Source organism: Triturus cristatus, chromosome 1_1 (assembly GCF_964204655.1).
Source record: "Triturus cristatus chromosome 1_1, aTriCri1.1, whole genome shotgun sequence".
NCBI lineage: Eukaryota > Metazoa > Chordata > Amphibia > Caudata > Salamandridae > Triturus > Triturus cristatus.
Window position 1 is genome coordinate 32,732,472 of NC_140579.1, and position 22,006 is coordinate 32,754,477.

General features: G+C 44.8%; 1 protein-coding gene across 1 annotated transcript in view; it reads left to right on the plus strand.

The window, feature by feature from the left end:
- The window catches only part of LOC146869251 (proteasome subunit beta type-7-like), a 51,161-nt gene that overhangs the window by 23,230 nt on the left and 5,925 nt on the right, over positions 1–22,006 (plus strand). The window contains exons 2-5 of the mRNA XM_085646204.1: positions 9,837–9,930; positions 13,290–13,387; positions 19,136–19,276; positions 21,678–21,793. Coding sequence (XP_085502330.1) covers positions 9,837–9,930; positions 13,290–13,387; positions 19,136–19,276; positions 21,678–21,793 — 449 coding nt within the window. The remainder of the gene's footprint in view (positions 1–9,836; positions 9,931–13,289; positions 13,388–19,135; positions 19,277–21,677; positions 21,794–22,006) is intronic.

Below are 22,006 nucleotides of genomic sequence, written 5' to 3' on the forward strand. Positions count from 1 at the left end.
TGCTAACCCACGCACACAAATCACTCTACGACATCGGACCAGAATGCCTCAACTCACGACTGTCCTTCTACACCCCCTCCCGCCAACTACGTTCTTCCAGCCAAGCCCTCGCCACTGTACCTCGCATCAACAAAACCACAATGAGAGGCAGATCCTTCTCATACCTGGCTGCTAAAACATGGAACTCACTCCCCACTTACCTTTGCCTTACCCAGAACCACCTAGCATTCAGAAAGCAACTTAAAACGTGGATATTTGACAAGTAATCCTCCTCCCCTCCCTAAGCGCCTTGAGACCCTCCGGGTATGTAGTGCGCTATATAAATTCTTTGACTTGACTTGACTTGACTTTTCAACTAGGTGGATTACCCTTCTTAGGTTATCTTTTGTTTGGCGACGTTTAATAAAGCCCGACTGATCCAGATGGGCATTAGCCTTGGGGGGAGGATATTCTTCAAGCGAGTTGACAGTATTTTAGTAAATATCTAGGTGACAACATTCAACAAGGCTATAGGCCAATAGGAAGTACATGTCTTGGGGTCCTTCCCTGGTGTGTGTATCAAAAAGGTGAGGGATTCCTTTGTAGAGGTAGCCAATTTTGTAGTCAGAAGAGTTGTAGACTCTCGCCAGTTAAGGGCTCAGCAGGGCCCCAACGTTTTATAAAAAATGCCCGTATAGCTGTAGCGTCCTGGAGACTTGTTGACATTATGGGTGGTAATGGCCTGTTTGACCTCCTGTTCTGTAATAAGGTCTTCTAGCTGGCAGCGTTCAGCTCAGTAAGTTTGGGAAGGTTGTCCCTTTGTAGATATTCAGTTTGAGCTTCTATGCGGCTGCACTCACTCCTTCTTGTATAGTTGGATATAGTAGGAGCGGAAAGCCGCCAACTTGTGCCCCTCCTTAGTGAGCCTGGTACCATTGTCTAAGACAGGGGTCTCTAACAAGTAGCTTGTGAGCTACTGTAGCTCTCCAGCTACCTCTGAGCTCACCTGTGTGCAGCCCAGCTTATTAAATTAGAAAGCTTTTGCTTTGTTCAATTTATATACAAATAAAAAAAATGGAGAATATACACTACTAATAATATTAGTAGCTCTCAATGCGTTTCATTGAACATAAGTAGCTCTCAGTTCAGAAAAGGTTGGAGACCCCTGGTCTAAGACAATATCTTTAACATAGTGGCATTCACGTTGTATGCATAGTAGGCGAGCCAAGTGGGGGCCTGTCTTATTGCTGTGTTGGTAATGCATCTGCTTCAGATTGAGGAGAGTAAGTTTGGCCCTATTAGTGTCCATTGTGAGTATCTGGCCTCGGAGTGCCATAAGCTGCTGTTGCTTAGGGAGTGTGGTGGCTAATGTATAGTCTTTCTCTAGATCTTTAAGCTCCCTCTCAAGAGACTCTCATTGTTGCTGTCTGAGTCTTCTAAGATAGGATAGTTTACATATGCAAGTCCCCCGTGGTACCACCTTAAAAGCATCCCATAACTTCTCAATCAACATATCAAGGGTGTCATTACGTTGGAAATAGTCCTTTATGGACTCCATCAACTCGGTCCGAAGGACTGGGTTCCTAATCAGGCCAGGATTAATAATCCACCTGGGGAATCTCTGAGGTAGGTCCCCCTGATCTAGTGTCACTGTCACCGGTGCATGATCAGCTATACCAATCTCCAAGGCCCCCGTTAGAGCAGCTAGAGGTTAGAGCTACTGAATATATTTTTGTATTCTCGAGAGCGTCTGGCGTACAAGGGAGAAGAAAGTGTAGTCTTTGTCAGAGGGATGTCATCCCCGCCAATAATGAATCACTAAGTACCACAGCTTTCCTTTCAGTGTGGCGGAGAATCCCCCAGAGTGTGGGGTGCACGGTCCTGTCCTATTATCTCAGAGATTCCAGACTAATATGGAGTCTCCCATAAAGATGATGTCACCCACAGCAAATACCAACCACTAGATCAATACTTTTACACAGGAAGGCATCTTGGCCAGTGTTTGGGCTTAGAGCACCATCACTGTCAGTATCCAGCCATCGATCGAGTCTTTAATCATGAGTAGGGCACCCGGTTTTATGGTATTTATTTTTTGGACATTTCCCTCTGTATTTTTTCATATTTCTTTTTTGCTAATATTTTCCATATTTATTTTGGGGTTTGTGAAATCGAAACTAGTATTTCCACATTTATGTAACCGATAAATGTGCACCTGATAGGTTTCCATGATATGAATGCCCAAAGATGATAAATCAATGCACTTCTCTAAAAACATGAACATTTTGGTATCAAGGTTGTATATAACTACTGCTGTTTAAGCCTCTTAACTAAAAGTCCTTTCTTTGTTTAACCCCTTACCTGTCAGTCCGCACAGCTATTGGCCTGGCAGTCATGAATGACAGCATTCAGAATCACTCGAAAAAGAATCCAATTTACATTTGTATCCACTTTTAAAAATACATACAGACAGGAAAATAAATGGTTTTCTGTCTGTATTTGTCTGTAAAAATCAATAAAAACTGAAATACAGAGACCCCTAACCATGAGGTATCTGCCCTCCCTGTCTTTTTTTGCTTTGCACTCAGCAACATGGAGGGGGAATCCATTATGTATGAAGAGAGTGAGCAGTATGCCTGAAAATATAGTTTGTGTCTGACTCTAGTGACTTCTCCCTGTTTCAGCTGTATTTCCTGAAATGCAATGAGACTGTACCTGCCCCTCTTTATGAATTGCCAAATCTTGGTCCATTTATTGGGGACGTTCAACCCCTTAACATTGAGTAAGAGGACCTTAACCAAATCGCATACCATGGATCTTGATTATCAAAAGCCGCCCTCCCCATTTTCACAAGGGAATCCGAATCGCAACATACCGAGTCTTGCAGTGTTTGTGCCTTTCGATTATCCAGGCCACTATGTGGACCACTGAAAGTGTTCTCCTTGTGAGGAGTGAAGGCTCTCTGTTTCCCCGCCCTTTTTGTTCATCCTGCCCCGCCTTCCCCTCATAACCCCAAACAGTGTGAAACTAATAAACAAGAATAGAAACATAACACCAATCAATGTCACTGTGCCAAAATACACCCTGTCTGAGCGGCAGGGATCCCCTTCTTTCCCAAGGAGGATACTTGAGCTCCGTCAATATAAGGGAGGGCTTGGAGGTGTAACCAAGGGGTTTTATGTAACCTCTCTCATATTCCATCATCCTTGCCCATCAATGGGTATGGTGGTTATGGCATCTAAAGGTCCAGAAGGAGCTATTGCCACTCCCCTGCAACAGGACACCAGGAGGGGACCAGTTTCACAAGTCATAAGTCTTCTTTCCGAGTTGCATTTCTGTTCCTCCTGAGCCCCTGGCACTGCAACTCTTGTACCTGCCAAGGGGTAATGGTATGTATGTATGTATGTATAAAATATTTATAGAGCGCACTGCAACCCTACGGGCATCCTGGCGCTGACGACACAGTGAGGGGAGGGAGGAGAAAAAAGGGGTTAGGCTCTGGGAAAGAGCCAGGTCTTGAGCTGCCTACGGAATGCTGTCGGTTCCTGGACCTGTCGGAGCTCCATAGGGAGACTGTTCCAGAGACGGGCTGCCGCAGCACTGAAGGCACGTCCCCCCAAGGTAGATCTCTTTATCTTGGGGGTAATGGCCAATCTGGCTGCTGAAGAGCGCAGACTGCGCGTGGGAGTGTACCAGCTGAAGAGATTTTGTAGCGGTCTAGGACCAAGGCCATGCAGAGCCGTAAAAACTATGCACAGGGATTTAAACAGAATTCTCCGTTGCACCGGAAGCCAGTGGAGATCAGATAGTGCTCTGGAGCTGGATGAAATACGAGGTCTCGAAAGGGCGAGTTTTGCCGCAGCTGACTGAATGCGTTGGAGGCGCTGGATCAGGTATCCCGGGGACTCGAGCATCAAGGCATTACAATAATCAAGCCGGCTGAGAATTGTGCAGCGGACCACTGTACCTTTAACATGGGGGGGGAGCAATGGTAGGAGTCTACGTAGGCCTCTCATGATCATGTGGCAGTTGGGGGATCCCCAAACAGGGGGGGATCCCCAAACCTCTGCGACGCCAATGTAATTCCCAGGAGTTCTGCCGCCACCTCCAGGTCTAAGGTCTGGTGTGACTTGTTGCCATGATCAAACGCAATGCCGAATGGATAGAGCCATCTATACCTGATTTTATTTTGGCAAAAGTGTTCCGTGATTGGCATGAACTGCTGTAGTCTGAGAAGCGTTGCCGGGACAATGTCCTGGAACAATGTACCGGAGTAGCCCTTGTGTTGGATGTTGTCCTTGGATCTGGCGCCTGTAGGACATGTGCTTTTATCTAGAACTCATGGAACTTGGCCAACACATCCTGGGGTCTGTCCGATCTCGCCATTTGGTAGGGGTCCATGCGGTGAACTCTGTCTAGCTCAATCGAGGCATAGTCAGTACCAATTAATGATTAAAAGAGTCCCAAGACAAAGTGTTTAAGATCTGAAACCTCCACTCCCTCTATTAGACCCCTGATTCGAATGTTGTCTCTCCAGGATAGATTTTCCAGGTCTTCGACCTTTTTCATAGGTACATCATTTATGGCATGAAGAGCTGTGCAAGTGTCCATCTGTGTGTGGCTCTTGCCCATATGATCCTTTAAGTTGCTTTCTGCTTCAACAATCCTGGCTCCCACTGCAACCACGTCTGACCTTATCGTGGTGATTTTGTCACCGAGATCAGATCTTAGGGCGTTGATCTCTGTTGTAATATCTGTCTTGAGCTCCTCCCCCAATTCCACCTTAGAGCTGGCAAGCACATTTTCCTTTGTCAGGGCCACCTGTCTCCTCTCTGCCAGGCCTTGCCTACCAGGTCCTTCAACCACATCCCGACTCCAAAGAAGCCTGTGACTTTCCTCGGTGTGTGTTATTTTGGGGGAGACATAGTTAGAGTTAGGCGGTGGGGAATCTGTGCCCTCTAAAAGTGGGCGCAGTCTCCAGTGGAGTGCCAGCTAGGGTGGATGTCATAAATGGTATGGGCTGTGTGTGGTGAGACTTCAATCCCTAGATATTGGGCTCTCATATTGAATCTCGCAGAAGCAGGTCACGTAGTCGCCAGCAAAGCGACATAGTGAGGGGCAGGACGTAACAAATCTCTCCAGACCGCTCAGCGCCAAATGTGCTGTTTCCCAGCAGGTCTGTGTTTCTCTATACTGCCCCAGTGCCCACATTCCCCTGCGGTCCAGACAATATTGACAAGAAGGCCTAGTTGAACCCCTGTGTGACAGAGGCAGGGGATCCAGGTGTGCCGGAGAGTTCTGCCGGGGACCTATCAGACCTCTCTTTCACCTGAACCAGGAGGCATTGCTTGCTTCTTCTCCACAGGGCTCAGTCCGTTAGGAAAAGAGAATGGCATGCCCTTGTGACCCGCAAAGGCCCCTAGCCCACCTCAGGTGTGGTAGACCCCGTCCCACTGCAGAACATTCCGCCCCTTGCGGTGTCGGGGACCAGAGCCTGGGGTGCCACTGGCGTCATCACCACACACTCTGCTCCTTTCTTCTCTGCAGGGCTATTCGGAGAGTCTGCAGCGCCCTCCGGTGCCAGCCGGCAACAGCACCATCCAGGCCCTCTGGCCCTCACCCGTGCTTAGTGCCTCTGTCACAAGGCGCGGTCCAAAGCTCCACATGGCCATCGCTGCCTCACCATCTTCTGCAATCACCCTGCGGCTACAACTCGCTCCCTCAATCGCTGGTGTCCCCCTCACCCTTGCACTGTTTCAGGGCATCATGGGGAGGATGTGTTAACAAGCCAAGGCGACTGCCGAGATCACAGAGCTCAGTTAGGGAGCGTCTATCTTGGTCCGCACCGAAGCTACTCCCCTCCATCTGCTTTCATCATTGGAAGTATGGATTAAAAGGTCCCAGCAGCACAGTGCTGTGGAAGAAAATGCCAGGAATGACTGAAGCATAGCTGGCAAGTTTCAATGTGCTTATGCGTGACACTTCAATGCCTTATGCGTGAGTGAACATTGAGTGACACATTTTGCCACTGCAACAAAGCAATTATGTTCCTATGATGAAATCAGTTTTATGAAGTTAACTCCTTTTGTGCAGCTTTACATAATGGCTAGGCAAGAGATACACTGCTGTCCCAGTGAAAAGCAGCTCTTTCCCCATAATAAGTGATACCTTCAGCCTGTACTGGTTTTTACAAGGAATAGCACATTACATTCAGGCTTGTAGTTTTGCTATTGATATGGTTTGTTGGCTACAGCGCCAGTACTCATTGAAAAGGTGTTACAGGCGATCAGCTTCAAGGTTCAACGAGGATGAGCTGTAGAAGATTTTTTTTTTATTCATGCCTTGAACGAAAGGTTCAACTCTCATTTCATAGCCATGCTTGTTGCAGTGCAGGGCAAAAAGGTCAATATAGGTTTGTTGAGTAAACTACGACTCTGGCATAGTTCTACAAGGTTTCCTTTCCCACCCACGGGTGACACAGGTAAAATTGGTTCAATGCACCAACGCTGAATGTGAAAGACAGGTTATTGTATATCTTCAGAACCCCACCCAATACATTGTTGTAGTGGCATCATTGCCTTTAGGTTACTAACAATCCCTAAGCCGGGATTTGGGGCACCGTGGTACCGGAAACAAACCTGTTTGACTCTTTGCAATACCACACCCACAAATGGCACTAAGAACAATAGACATTTTTAACTAAAAGCATTTATTTCAACAAAGTATTTATTTCAACAGGACGAACCTGTTTTTCAGCATATCTAGAATAACCACGCAGAATCTCACAAAAACAACAAATAAGGATGTTGCAAACAACGAGAATAATATGAAAATTTCTAACATAATTAAAATGCCATTTAAAAACTAACACCCTAAAACATACTTCTATGCACTACGTTGTGAGAGCTTTTGAAGTAGAACTTGCAATCTAGACTTTCTGTGGAGAAGCAACGCTCTGCATACCTTGTTGACAGCAAAAGCTGTGGATATCAGAGAGGCGTGAAGGCCGTGTTCCCTGTGAAAGAAAAACACGCTGCGGCAGCGTCCTTTCTCCCGGACTTAACTCGTTATCCATATCAGGTGTGATGTAGGATCTTCATGGGACGCGGGCAGCAGTTCGGATCATCTCTGGCAGTTTTTTTGTGCGATAATCTGGGGAAGGACCTCTCCTGACGAGTGGCAATCCATTACACTACCTCTTATCAAGGATTGGAATTTCTGACATAAGTTCAGGAATTTCTGACATAGATTATTTGCATCAAGGTGTATGTTCCAGACATAACCTTATGATCAGATAAAGGTAAATGGACCTCAATTCAGACGACACTGTTTTGATGTATGTCTGTGTTTGCTCTTATTTGACCTTGCCACTGTGAAAACTAGACACTGGTCCCAGACTGACGTTGCATCGGGTGACATATCTATTTCACAATTCTTGCAAAGATAAGGACAGACGACATCTGCATCAATGGCAGACATGACAATGAGTCAACATAAATTGGGAAAAATTACAACAACCATTACCTGAGATGGAGTTGGGGGCCTACTTAAAACGGAATAGGGTATTAGGAGCTTTACGTCAAGTTGACTCGATTAAAGCCATGGCAGGACACGGACATGATTGGTATATTGGAGTGGCAGTAATTTAACAGACACGCTTTCAATATGGGGGAGAGGGTGAGGGTACTCGATTTGTTATGCTACCAAAGATCGAAACATAGGGAATGTTTTTGATATTTTGATAGGTGCGACTCGTAGCTGCACACACCACGACTCTCCAGTAAGCATGTCCCTCTCCGGCTGGTACATTAATCACTTTAAGCTCCTGTCTGATTTATAATTGACCATTTCTATAAGTCTGGATAATTTCAGTATAAAATATTATGCACATTTTGGACAACACTTTTGCTATTTAGGCTTGAAGGGTGGGTTCTTTGTAGTACCCAGACAGTGCATGCCCTGCCTTGTCATGGGAGCCTGGAACCTCAGCCTCAGCGGTTTGAGACCGTCAACATAAGTGCTTTCATACAGGCTTGGTGTGCCGCATGCCGCTACATCACAGCAGGTGCTAGCCTGCCCCAGGGCTGCCTATAGTGCATAACGCTTGCTTATTAATACTTATGGTTCCTACTCCAAGACCTGAATCATGGCGTAGCAGACAGGGGTCAGGTACCACTGTCCTCTGTCCTGCGAATGAGGTAAGGATCGTCGCTATCTGAACAGCTACCAGGACAAATGACTTTAAATAGACCATGGCAGAGGCTAAAATACCTCAGTGTAGACATTTCAGCTTAGCGTTTTAATCACTGCAAGGCACTGTGAGATGGAACACGGTGATATCTGTGTTCCTGTGCGGGTCCTTATGGTGATACGGGAAAACAGACCAAATGCGTTAGCCCGACCCTAGATGCGTGGCACTTAGCAGGGCTGCTTAAGGCGTTCCCCTGAAGTGGGTCACGTGCCGTCTCTGACGATTGTAGCAAGGGCTAGCGGGGAGGGACAGAGGAGGATTGGACGTCTAGGAGTGGGAAATTGAAGGTGAAGACGCGTGTGGGGGGAGGGAGAAGAAGAGAGCTATGATAAGGTAGAGAGTGTGGGCGACAGATCCGCGAGGGCCATTGGTTTCATTTTCCTGCCTCAGACACGCCGTACCTGGTGTTAGTCAATGGCTGGGTTTTTACCAGAGGGCAGGTGCAGGCCCCATTGTTCTGGAGGAGAAGTGGGGTTAGCACCACCCTTTCATTCACAGGGGTGTTGTGCGTGTGCGGTAGTAGCGTCCACGAGCATCTGCGCTTCTGAGACCTCCTCGGCGCGCGCGCGCCCTCTGCCCCACGTGACTCCTAAACATTTGACGCCTTCCTGTTTAGGACTAGATGCATGTCTGGTGCACCAGGTATGCTGAGGGGCAGGACCAGATGTAAAGGTGGGTAAACAAGGGTCTAAATCATGAACAATGCTAGTTTTCCGTTACAAAAGGCAACAAAGAAAAGTGAGTACATTTCGTCTTGTTATTGATTCAAGTGCCAAGTGGTTCCGTGTCATGTGTGATAGCATGATATAGACCGGCCTTTTCAACAAACAGCAGGTCATTAGGGTCTAATAAATCCTAGCATGCAAAGTGATGTTATTGGAAAAGCTAGGACTGGATGAAGATGTCACACAGGACGTGGACAGCTATTTGTTTTAGCTTTCACAAAATGTATTAGTCCATTTCTAAAAATGTGGCAGTACTTGTTACCATCATTTTTAATTTTGTGTAATGATAAGGTTTATATCAAGTTTCTCTAAAACACAATCGCTTTATAGCAATAGAGGCAGAGGTGCAAGCTTCCCTCACACAATTAATAGGTATGAAAAGCATACGGTTCCGTCACTCACAGTATAAACTATCACAATGGTGGCGCTGGACATAAAATACCCACACACTCAGCAAATGAATTTGCCCAGTCTTGAAATATAGTCCAGTTAGGACTGGGGATGCAAAGACGACACTCCTGCTACCACAAAGTGTTTATAGGGAAATTGCTAATTCATTCACAAATATGAAAACTCAAACTTGCCGGGAGAACACAGCGATGTTATACAGGCAGACCATCACGTTGTTGAAAAGTTACAGAACTTATTCACAAAAGTTTAAAATATACAATAGACAACGGGAATATGTGTACAAAGCCTATATATTAAGATACAGGCGAATGTGTACTGACAGAGCTCAGTCTGGAGTCAGTGAATGTGGGGACCGTGAGTCTGTAGTGCGTGTCAGGCCCATTAGGCTTCAGTCCTTCAGTGCTCACTGTGGTGTTGGTGGGATTGGTTTGGGTGAGATTTATTGATCTCAGCATTTTTCTTTCTCCTTACAGGAATGCATCACTCGAGAAGCACCTCTTGGAAACTGGGGCGAAGGCCCCCAAACCACGGAAGACGGGAACCACCATAGCGGGTCTCATCTTCAAGGTAGGAGTGAATTCCACCTGTGTGCAACCAACACTGACCAGCCAGTCTCGCGTGCTTGCTGCTTTCCTGTGTGACATCACCAACAGCTGCCAGCCAATCACAGGCACCCTCTGCTGTCATTGGTGGTTTGTTACTCCAAACTATGTGCTCCCCTCTTCCTCCTGGTAGCTGTGTGTTAAAATGTGTATATAGAGGTGGGCAGGGCGGAACGGTATTGGGCAAAGCCGGCACAGTGTTCTGGCTTGGCTCTAAGAGCCATGTCATCACCATAGTCGGCTTCTAACTCGTGCAACAAACATCATGTAAACATATGATACAGACTCTTAGAAATTCAAAAACGTGTATTTCTGTAGCCTGTGCACGTGTTTCCTGTTAGTACATTAGGTTGTGTTGTAGCATTCAGTGACATGTATTTGAGGTGACACATCGGGAAATTAATTTGAAAAGATTCCTGCTCCCCTGCCCCCCACCATGAAACTCATGCAATTAGTGAACGAGAGGCAAATCAGCTGTCATGGATACCCAATGTGTGGCCTAAGATGCAATTACAGATGGAACAACACTGTAATCTGATAAACCATGTACATGATAGGTTATTGTACTGATGTATTTCAAGGTGCTCTTATATGTGAAAATGAAGGAAAACGAGTCACAGTGAAATGCACTATTTCCCTAGGATCACACGGTTTGACAAGCTGGACAGTCGGGATTAATCCCAGGCCTCCTGGTTTCACAATGTTCAATTCAGCAACTACATGGGTATCTCTTTCTCTCTCCCATTTTACATCAAAGGTTGATGGTTTATGATTAATTCTTTCAGACGCAACATCATTACACTGTATTAAAACGTTGTTGCATGTTAAATCAAGTAAAAACCTAATTCACTCTAGAAATAAATTACAAAGTTAAGGGAAGGTAGACTACACTACTTTCATGTTCATATCACCTGCTTCACCTCACTTGGTAAGGACATCAATTTAAGTCTCAGCACAGTCAGTGGAGCAAATTATGCACATTAACTGAACAAAGGTCTGGGAAGAGGCTACAGAGTTCACATGGCACAAGTGGAGAAGAGCACAGCTGCCAGCAGATGTTCACCCAGCAACCACACAGTTTTTTTTGCATTTTTAATTACCCCGTGGTGGCGAGGGGGAGAGATCCTGAATATCAACTCTATAATTTTGATGGACCTTAATATAAAGTTGGAAATATCATGAGCGTCAGAATATCAAAGATAGGTATATTGACGGTAAGTACATCAATTGTTGTGGAATAATATTGACATTTTAAATATTGTTTACTTAAATATCATTAAGTATAATATCATTTTGTAATTGTTTTTCAATTTTTAGAGTAATTTAATTTTACGGATTCCATTTTATAGTTTAGGAATAGTTAAAACAATTCTGGTTTTGGAGAATTATTGGGGTTTTGGATAGGTAGTTAAAAAAAAAAGTGTTTTAATTATATTGATATTGTATGTGATATTGATAAGTTCTTCTAATTTACTTTAAATGCAAATGTTTAAAAATGCAGTGATAGTTCAAATATTTTTTATCTGGATTGTGGGTTTTATGGCCTGTTAGGCTGGGTAATGTTTTAAAAAATAAAGACTTATAATAGGTAATCTAAATTCCACCAAAATTGATTTACCTCGTTGTTTGCAGCTTTGCAGTGTTACCCCAATGTTTGTATGACTTGGAGTTGGATTAGTAATTCTGTTCTTCCCCAAATTTGTGCTGCCCATTATTGGTAGGTCTTGGAGTTAGAATAGTAAATCTGCTCTCTCCCAATTAGCCCATGTTATTTTAGTGTTTGTACACATTAGTGTTAGAATAGTAAGTTTGCCTTCCCAAAAATATATTGTGTTACACCATTGCGTGTAGGTCTCGGTCTTAGAATAGTAAATCTGGTCTCCTCCACTTATGCTGTGTTACTCCAATATTTCTATGCTTTGGTATTAAGGTAGTGAATCTGCCCTCCACCAATTATGCTGTGTTATTCCAATGTTTGTATGCCTTGAATTTAGGATAGCAGGTATGCACTCCCCAAAAAGCATCTCTGACCTCACAGTTTAGCTTTTGGAATTAGCACAGTAAAGCTGCCCCCTCTCCCACCGGTCAGGCTGTGCACCCCAGGGTTTGTAGGCCTTGGAGTTAGAATAATAAATCTGCTGTCACCCTGTTAATGCTGTATCACCCCCATGAATGTATGTTTTGGAGTTCGAATAGTAATTATGCTGGGATAACCCAAAGATTGTGTGTTTTGCAGTTGGGATAGTAATTGTGCTGGGATACCCCCTTGATTGTGTGTTTTGGAGTTACAATAGTAATTATGCTGGGACACCCCTGTAATTGTGTGTTTTGGAGTTACAATAGTAATTATGCTGGGATACCCCCATGATTGTTGCTTTGGAGTTGGAATAGCAATTATGCTTGGATACCCCCATGATTGTTGCTTTGGAGTTGGAATAGTAATTATGCTGGGATACCCCCATGCCTGTGTGTTTTGGAGTTGGAATAGTAATTATGCTGGGATACCACCGTGATTGTGTGCTTTGGAGTACAATAGTAATTATGCTTTGGAGTTAGAATAGTAATTATGCTGGGATACCCCCGCGATTTTGTGCTTTGGAGTTGGAATAGTAATTATGCTGGGATACCTCCGTGATTGTGTGCTTTGGAGTAAAATAGTAATTATGCTTTGGAGTTAGAATAGTAATTATGCTGGGATACCACCATGATTGTGTGCTTTGGAGCTGGAATAGTAATTATGCTGGGATACCTCCGTGATTGTGTGCTTTGGAGTAAAATAGTAATTATGCTTTGGAGTTAGAATAGTAATTATGCTGGGATACCACCGTGATTGTGTGCTTTGGAGCTGGAATAGTAATTATGCTTTGGAGTTAGAATAGTAATTATGCTGGGATACCACCATGATTGTGTGCTTTGGAGTTGGAATAGTAATTATGCTGGGATACCTCCGTGATTGTGTGCTTTGGAGCTGGAATAGTAATTATGCTGGGATACCTCCGTGATTGTGTGCTTTGGAGTAAAATAGTAATTATGCTTTGGAGTTAGAATAGTAATTATGCTTGGATACCTCCGTGATTGTGTGCTTTGGAGTAAAATAGTAATTATGCTTTGGGGTTAGAATAGTAATTATGCTGGGATTCCCCCACAATTGTGTGCTTTGGAGCTAGAATAGTAATTATGCTTTGGAGTTAGAAATGCTTTCCTGTATATCTGCAAATCAATATCGGTGTCCAAATACCAATCTGTACATGTGTGTGTCTATGCAAGCTACATTAAAGGCTCCCTTGCTACACCTTCACCCTTTACTGCCCTCCCTCCCTGCAGGACGGCGTGGTTCTGGGAGCAGATACAAGGGCCACAGATGACATGGTTGTGGCTGACAAGAACTGTGACAAGATACACTTCATCACCCCCAACATCTAGTGAGTATCCATGCCTCACTTCCCTTACTGCTCAAAACATAACCCCAACATCTAGTGAGCATCCAAGCCTTACTTCCATCACTAGTCAAAACATAACCCCGCCATCTAGTGACTGTCAAAGCCTCATATCCGTTACTACTCAAAACATAACCCCAACATCTAGAAAGCATCCAAGCCTTACTTCCATCACTAGTCAAAACATAACCCCGCCATCTAGTGACTGTCAAAGCCTCCCGTCCGTTTCTACTCAAAACATAACCCCAACATCTAGAAAGCATATAAGCCTTACTTCTATCACTAGTGAAAACATAACCCCGCCTCCCATCCGTTTCTACTCAAAACATAACCCTGACATCTAGTAAGCATGGAAGCCTCAATTCCGTTACTACTCGAACCATAAGCCTAACATCTAGTGACTGTTCAAGCCTCACTTCCAATACTAGTCAAAACATATCCCCAACGTCTAGAGAGTATCCAAGCCTCACTACCATTACCAATCAAAACATAACCCCAATATGTAGTGAGCATTTGAGTCTCACTTCTTTTACTACTCAAAACATAAACCCAACATCTTATGACTATCAAATCCTCACTTCTGTTACAACTCAAATCCCAACACTGACATCTATTGAGTATCCAAGCTTCACTTCCATTATGATTCAAAACTTAACCCTGACATCTAGGGAGTATACAAAGCCTCACTTCAGTTACTCCTCAAAACATAACCCCGACATCTAGTGAGCATCACCGGCCACACTTCTGTTACTACACACATCATTAGCCTAACATCTACTAACCGTCCAAGCCTCACTTCAATTACTACTCAAACATTCCTCCAACACCTGGTGAATATCCTAGCAGCTTCACTTCCAACACTACTCAAAGCATAGCCACAACATCTGCTACATATCAAAGCTTCACTTCTGTTACTACTTAACACGTAACTCAAAGATCTAGTGAGTATCTAAACATCACTTACCTTATTACTCAAAACAAAACCCTGACATATAGTAAGTATCTAAGCTTCACTTCAATTCCTACTCAAAACATAGCAAAAACATTTACCATATATCAAAGCTTCCCTTCTGCTACTTAAAACATAACTCCAAGATCTAGTGAGTATCACTAAAAATGAATGGAGAAAAGACAGAGATGTTGGTACTGGGAAGGAATCCGTCCTCGTGAAGGACCCCCCATTGGCACAAAAAATCTGAGCCTGCTCTCTGATCCAGCACACACACAAGGTCTAGAATCTGGGATTCCTGCTGGATGAAAGTTGTCAATGAAGCTTCAAATGACAAAGGTTTCGGCCACTTGTTTTGCCGCTCTCAAATGGTTGCGGAGGATCATCTGGCTACTTCCATTTTCAGCGCAACAGACAGGGTCTTATCATGTCTTATCATGACTGCCGCGAAACTCTGGAATTAACTTCCACTCGCAATCAGACAAAGTAGTACCTTGTCCCTGTTCAGGAAAAGGATCAAAACGTGGCTGTTCCCTAGTAATTGATTCTGTTATCTCTGAGCAATGCTCATTTTAGGCTCTATTTTATTATTATTTTTTTTTCCTCTTGTTCCTTGTTGGTCCGTGTTCACGTATCTTCAGCGCTGGGGTACCCGTAGGGTGTTTGTTGCGCTCTGTAAATATTATATACAATACAATACAATGTTGAGATTGGACTACAGAACCATGCTTTGGGAACTGACAAATCCTCCATTAGAAGGCTGCAGGTGGTCCAGAATTCTGCAGCAAGAATGCTGTCGAGGCTTCCAGGGGGGACCTTCGTCCCCCCTGCACTGGCTCCCAATTGAAAAACAAATGTAGTTTAAGACCCTGTGCTATGTGTCCAGAGCACAAGCTGGGGTTGGTCTGAGCTATTTGCAGGATTTTGTTGAACCATATCATCCGAGCTGGTCACTGCGCTCTAGTGGCTCATCCCTATGTGTGGTCCTACTCTCAGGCCCTCTTCATATCCTCAAACATGTAACAAGTATCCTGGGCCGACTTTTAGACACATCCACTTAATAACCTCCAACCTCCAGTGAATAGCGAAGCCCTCACCCTTACGCAAGACACACTTCGTAACCCTGTGATCTACTAAGAATCTAACTCTTATCTTTACACCAGACCAGTGCTTCATTTTTTTAAATATAAGAGCCGGAGCCCTTGTCAGGAGGTGCAGCTTACACCACCTATTGCCCCGCGAGTGCTGCAATGACAGTACCAAAAAGTATCAGCACAACTTCTAACCATCACACTCCTGCAAATGTGACAATTCAGACTCTTCCAGGACCCCAAAGCTTTAAGAATGGCTGGGGCGGCAGTTATTAGTAATTTTTAATGTATATTGAATTAATAAGCAACTGTTGTGCTCATCATTAAGTTAGATAGACAGGGCTACCATGTTGCAGACTATTATAAGGGCCAGTGTTGAGTATTAAGTGCCTCTGCCGAGCACCGGAAACCACCGACTCAAAATAAGCTTTGCACCTGCCCACTTCGTAACCGCAAACATGTTCAGGTATCCAGAAATGACTCTTAGACACGATCCACTTATTAACCTCCAACCTCCAGTGAATAGTGAAGCCATCACCCTTACAAGACACTTCAAAACATCCAAACTCTAGTGAGTATTAAAGCCCTCACCCTTAAGACGCACTACATAGCCTCCATCCTCTAGTGAGTATTGAAGCCATCACCCTTACACAAGACACTTCAAAACCTCCAAACTCTAGTGAGTATTAAAGCCCTCACCCTTAAGACGCACTACATAGCCTCCATCCTCTAGTGAGTATTGAAGCCTTCACTCTTACACAAGACACTGTTCATCACCTCCAACATCTAGCGGGCATTGAGGCCATCGCCATTACACAAGACACTGTTCATAACCTCCAACATCTAGCGGGCATTGAGGCCATCACCATTACACAAGACACTGTTCATCACCTCCAACATCTAGGGGGCATTGAGGCCATCGCCATTACACAAGACACTGTTCATAGCCTCCAACATCTAGCGGGCATTGAGGCCATCGCCATTACACAAGACACTGTTCATCGCCTCCAACATCCAGCGGGCATTGAGGCCATCACCATTACACAAGACACTGTTCATCACCTCCAACATCTAGCGGGCATTGAGGCCATCACCATTACACAAGACACTGTTCATAACCTCCAACATCTAGCGGCCATTGAGGCCATCACCATTACACAAGACACTGTTCATCACCTCCAACATCTAGCGGGCACTGAGGCCATCGCCATTACATAAGACACTGTTCATCACCTCCAACATCTAGCGGCCATTGAGGCCATCACCATTACACAAGACACTGTTCATAACCTCCAACATCTAGCGGGCATTGAGGCCATCACCATTACACAAGACACTGTTCATAACCTCCAACATCTAGCGGGCATTGACGCCATCACCATTACACAAGACACTGTTCATAACCTCCAACATCTAGCGGGCACTGAGGCCATCGCCATTACACAAGACACTGTTCATCACCTCCAACATCTAGCGGCCATTGAGGCCATCACCATTACACAAGACACTGTTCATAACCTCCAACATCTAGCGGGCATTGAGGCCATCACCATTACATAAGACACTGTTCATCACCTCCAACATCTAGCGGGCATTGAGGCCATCACCATTACATAAGACACTGTTCATCACCTCCAACATCTAGCGGGCATTGAGGCCATCACCATTACATAAGACACTGTTCATCACCTCCAACATCTAGCGGCCATTGAGGCCATCACCATTACACAAGACACTGTTCATCACCTCCAACATCTAGGGGGCATTGAGGCCATCACCATTACACAAGACACTGTTCATCACCTCCAACATCTAGCGGGCATTGAGGCCATCACCATTACATAAGACACTGTTCATCACCTCCAACATCTAGCGGGCATTGAGGCCATCACCATTACATAAGACACTGTTCATCACCTCCAACATCTAGCGGGCACTGAGGCCATCGCCATTACATAAGACACTGTTCATCACCTCCAACATCTAGCGGCCATTGAGGCCATCACCATTACACAAGACACTGTTCATAACCTCCAACATCTAGCGGGCATTGAGGCCATCACCATTACACAAGACACTGTTCATAACCTCCAACATCTAGCGGGCATTGACGCCATCACCATTACACAAGACACTGTTCATAACCTCCAACATCTAGCGGGCACTGAGGCCATCACCATTACATAAGACACTGTTCATAACCTCCAACATCTAGCGGGCATTGAGGCCATCACCATTACACAAGACACTGTTCATCACCTCCAACATCTAGCGGGCATTGAGGCCATCACCATTACACAAGACACTGTTCATCACCTCCAACATCTAGCGGGCATTGAGGCCATCACCATTACATAAGACACTGTTCATCACCTCCAACATCTAGCGGGCATTGAGGCCATCACCATTACACAAGACACTGTTCATCACCTCCAACATCTAGCGGGCACTGAGGCCATCACCATTACACAAGACACTGTTCATCACCTCCAACATCTAGCGGGCATTGACGCCATCACCATTACATAAGACACTGTTCATCACCTCCAACATCTAGCGGGCATTGAGGCCATCACCATTACACAAGACACTGTTCATCACCTCCAACATCTAGCGGGCATTGAGGCCATCACCATTACACAAGACACTGTTCATCACCTCCAACATCTAGCGGGCATTGAGGCCATCGCCATTACACAAGACACTGTTCATAACCTCCAACATCTAGCGGGCACTGAGGCCATCGCCATTACATAAGACACTGTTCATCACCTCCAACATCTAGCGGCCATTGAGGCCATCACCATTACACAAGACACTGTTCATCACCTCCAACATCTAGCGGCCATTGAGGCCATCACCATTACACAAGACACTGTTCATAACCTCCAACATCTAGCGGGCATTGACGCCATCACCATTACACAAGACACTGTTCATAACCTCCAACATCTAGCGGGCATTGAGGCCATCACCATTACACAAAGACGCACTTTATACACTGCCATATCTAGTAAGTCGCATCTCCTCCCACCCACCACTGGCTGCTGTATCTCTGCATATCAAGCTACCATTTAATGTTGAGCTTTACTTTATTATTTCAGTGCATTCGGACATTTGTAGTCTCGGCTTCCTTCAGTTGAACCAACTAGGCTAATTCACCTGATAAAATATAGATTTATAGATGGGTAACAGGGAATTTTCAGTATGTTTTTCATTGAGGAGTTGTGAGTGACGTCAAATAGACAATACGAGCGAAGCCTGGGTCTGGGAATCTTCCCATGCAAAGAAATTGTTGGCTATAAGAATATGCACCGGAAGGAACACTAGAACTGACATTCGATGGGGTGCATCCTTAGCTCCCACGTTTCTCATTTCCTTGCATAGGTAGTTCATCCAGTCCAGTTCTTCCCGCTATTTTCTAATATTCTAACAGGACTGCGGGGCCTAGAATGTAAAAGGCGCATCAAGTGCGTTTGTGTACAAAAAAATTAATTGTAAAATTTAATTTCTTGTGCAACACCGCCACCTGCCGGCTATTTCATGCAACAAATATGACCTCTCAAACAGTGTGGCCCCATACTGGGAGACGTCAGTGCATCAGAGGCCCGCATGCAGGGAGGGTGTTCTGAGGTGATTTTCTGATACCCGACACTGTGCACTGACTCCTGTTTTCTTCCGCCCCTCGCATAGCTGCTGCGGAGCCGGCGTGGCGGCGGACGCAGAGGTGACCACACAGCTCATATCCTCCAACATGCAGCTGCACGCCCTCTCCACCGGCCGCACCCCCCGCGTGGTGGCCGTCAACAGGATGCTGAAACAGATGCTGTTCAGGTGGGTGCCAGGGCAGGCCCGGCCCCCCGAGCCCAGGAAAATATTGTATTCAGCGAAATCATACAGACTCTACAGTCTTTCGCGGCCTAATCTGCTATTACAAGATATGTCGCGCCTTTTCTAGCATCACAGCTGCTTCGAGGCGCCCTGGGGGAATAGAAGAGCGAAGCAAGGGTTCAGAGGGAGAGTGTGAGGAAATGTAAGGAGTGTGGGAATAGATACGAGGGAAAGATATGATAGCAAATAGAAAAGAAGTGAACGAGGAGGGAAGGAACATCAGAGAGTGTGGAGAGCTGGATTTCTTATGCTTATGTTATGCGGTATTTTCTTATATCAATAAAGTTATTTGTATATCAAGTGTGATGTAATAAGAATGTATCAGGTCACTGCGCTCTTAGATCTAGAACTCCTGTTGAGTTTGTGTCATTCTTTGCTTGTCTTCAACTGGAGCTGTGTGGGTCTCTGTAACAGTAAATACATGAATACTTACTTGAAGTCTCAGTTTCTTCAACTCACCAGGACACCCTCTTACAGAGAGGGAACACGTGGAAATACAGAGGGAAAAAAGGAATAAATAGGAGAGGGATGGAAGGAATGGCCTAGATTAGAGTAGGAGGAACTGAGGGGCAAAGCAAGGGATTGAGAGGGAAAAGGTTGGAATTAAGGGGCAAGAAGGGTCTATGAGAGGGAGGCGGGGGTGTGAGAAGTTAAAAGTTAAGTGTCGGCTTGATGCAAAGCCAAGTAAGGTACTTGTGAAAACCACAGAGAACTTTCTTGATGTTTATACCACAACATGGCGGCGCGACATCTGACTGGTGTCAGTCACTGGAGCCAAATTACAGGACGCCTTTAACGGTTATTCAAACTGAAAAAGCCCAAACTACTAACGTGTGAAATTGATTCTGGAAAGAGTATTTATAGCTGTCTTCATCGATTTAAGATCATTTCAGCTATGATGATTCCTGCAACCAAGAATTCTTAAACATCTATGAGGTCATTACCTTATCTACTGCAATTGATAAACAAAATAGATGGTGTATAATAATGTTAATTCTTCCATTAATTGCTATCAGCAGTTATCCCTTTCATTGATATTTGCATATAGAATTATCTGCAGACTGGGATAGAGGATTGCAGACAAAGATCACTCCTTCCCCCGATGAAGACTTCAAAAAGTTATAGCATAGCCAAAAAACCAGCTCGAATGTAATTTGCAGCAAATCTTCTCTTCTGTGGCTGTTATGAAAATGAGATAATGTTTCTTTTCATATACAGTACCACAGGGCTACTTTAAGAATTGACTAAATTACTCTTAAAATTACTTTTCTTGATCTGTGTGGAACGGTGATGTGTTTCAGTCATGTTAGGGATTTTTACGTATATTTTTAATATGTTTGTCCAATAGATTCTGATACTTTGAAAAAATTTCTTTGGTCTTGGCCATAGTATATGTTGATCGCGCCTCCGAGAACATTATGGTATTAAAAAAAAAAGAGTTTATTTCGCCACCCTGGCTATATGAACTTATGAATCATAGGTTTATTGTGTAGGTAATGTGGCTGGAAAGGCTGAAGTAATTCCCCTTCCAGGATGGGAAGGAGAACGTATTACTCCCACATTTGATGGGGGTGAAGATAAAGGGCTTTTTGCAGTGAAAATAAGTTTAAAAAAAAGTGATTTTGCACTGAGGGCTCCATTCCCTCTAGGAATTCTGCGCTATATAGTTTCCGCACAGAGACTAGTAGCCTGAGGGAAATGCCGCAAGACATTCTCACTAGATCCCTGCATATGGCTGAGCTGTCCAGCCACATGATTGGGAATATCTACTATAAAAACCAGTAAAAGTAGGTTTGGTGGTGTAAATCTCTGCCCATAGTTTTAAGTTTTTTTTGAAAATGTGGCATGTGTTGGGCCCACCTAGAAGTATTCTGGGCATTCCTCTTAAAAAAAGACCAGACTAGACTTTGAATGTATTTCTGTGAAATTGCTTGTGTTGCTGTTGCCTCCTAGAGACAGCTTTGACTGCTTGCCCTTACTGCCCATGGAGAGTCAAGTGTACAACGGGAGAAACAGCAGCCCCGGGCGCTAGTAGTAAATGACAGATGCCAAAGTAGATTCTGCCAGTAACTACTGACTGATATGGAGCATAGACCTTACACGTCCCTGTTCTGAGATTTAAGGAATGCTTAGTAATGAAGATGTTCGTCTAGTCGTTGTATGTTGGCGCTGTACAACCCAGCACTGGGAGCTGAGGCAGGCATGCTCTTGGTCACCGCGTCCTCCGTTTAGATCCAAGTGGCTGCGTATTCCGTGTGCAATGGTGCTTTAGCACAGGTCGAGAAGCGATTAAGGTCATGCATGTTCTTACTTCTGTGCATATGACTGCCCTCCTCTGCCACAGGTACCAGGGCCATATTGGCGCATCTATAATTGTGGGCGGCGTGGATTGCAAGGGATCCCACTTGTACACCATCTACCCCCATGGATCCACCGACACGCTTCCCTTCGTTGCCATGGGTAAGACTTTCTTTCCTGTACTGAAAGCAGACTGAGGTGTTTGAGTAATGGACAGTGCACCATGGTGGAGAGAATGCCATTATGACAATGACACAAGTAGACATAGTACCTGTAGAGACTTATAGATAGATTAATGCTCACTAATGGATGGACGTGTATAAGAGAGTGAATGACCGACCGAGAGGCAGACAAACACACACGGCCAAGGATGGA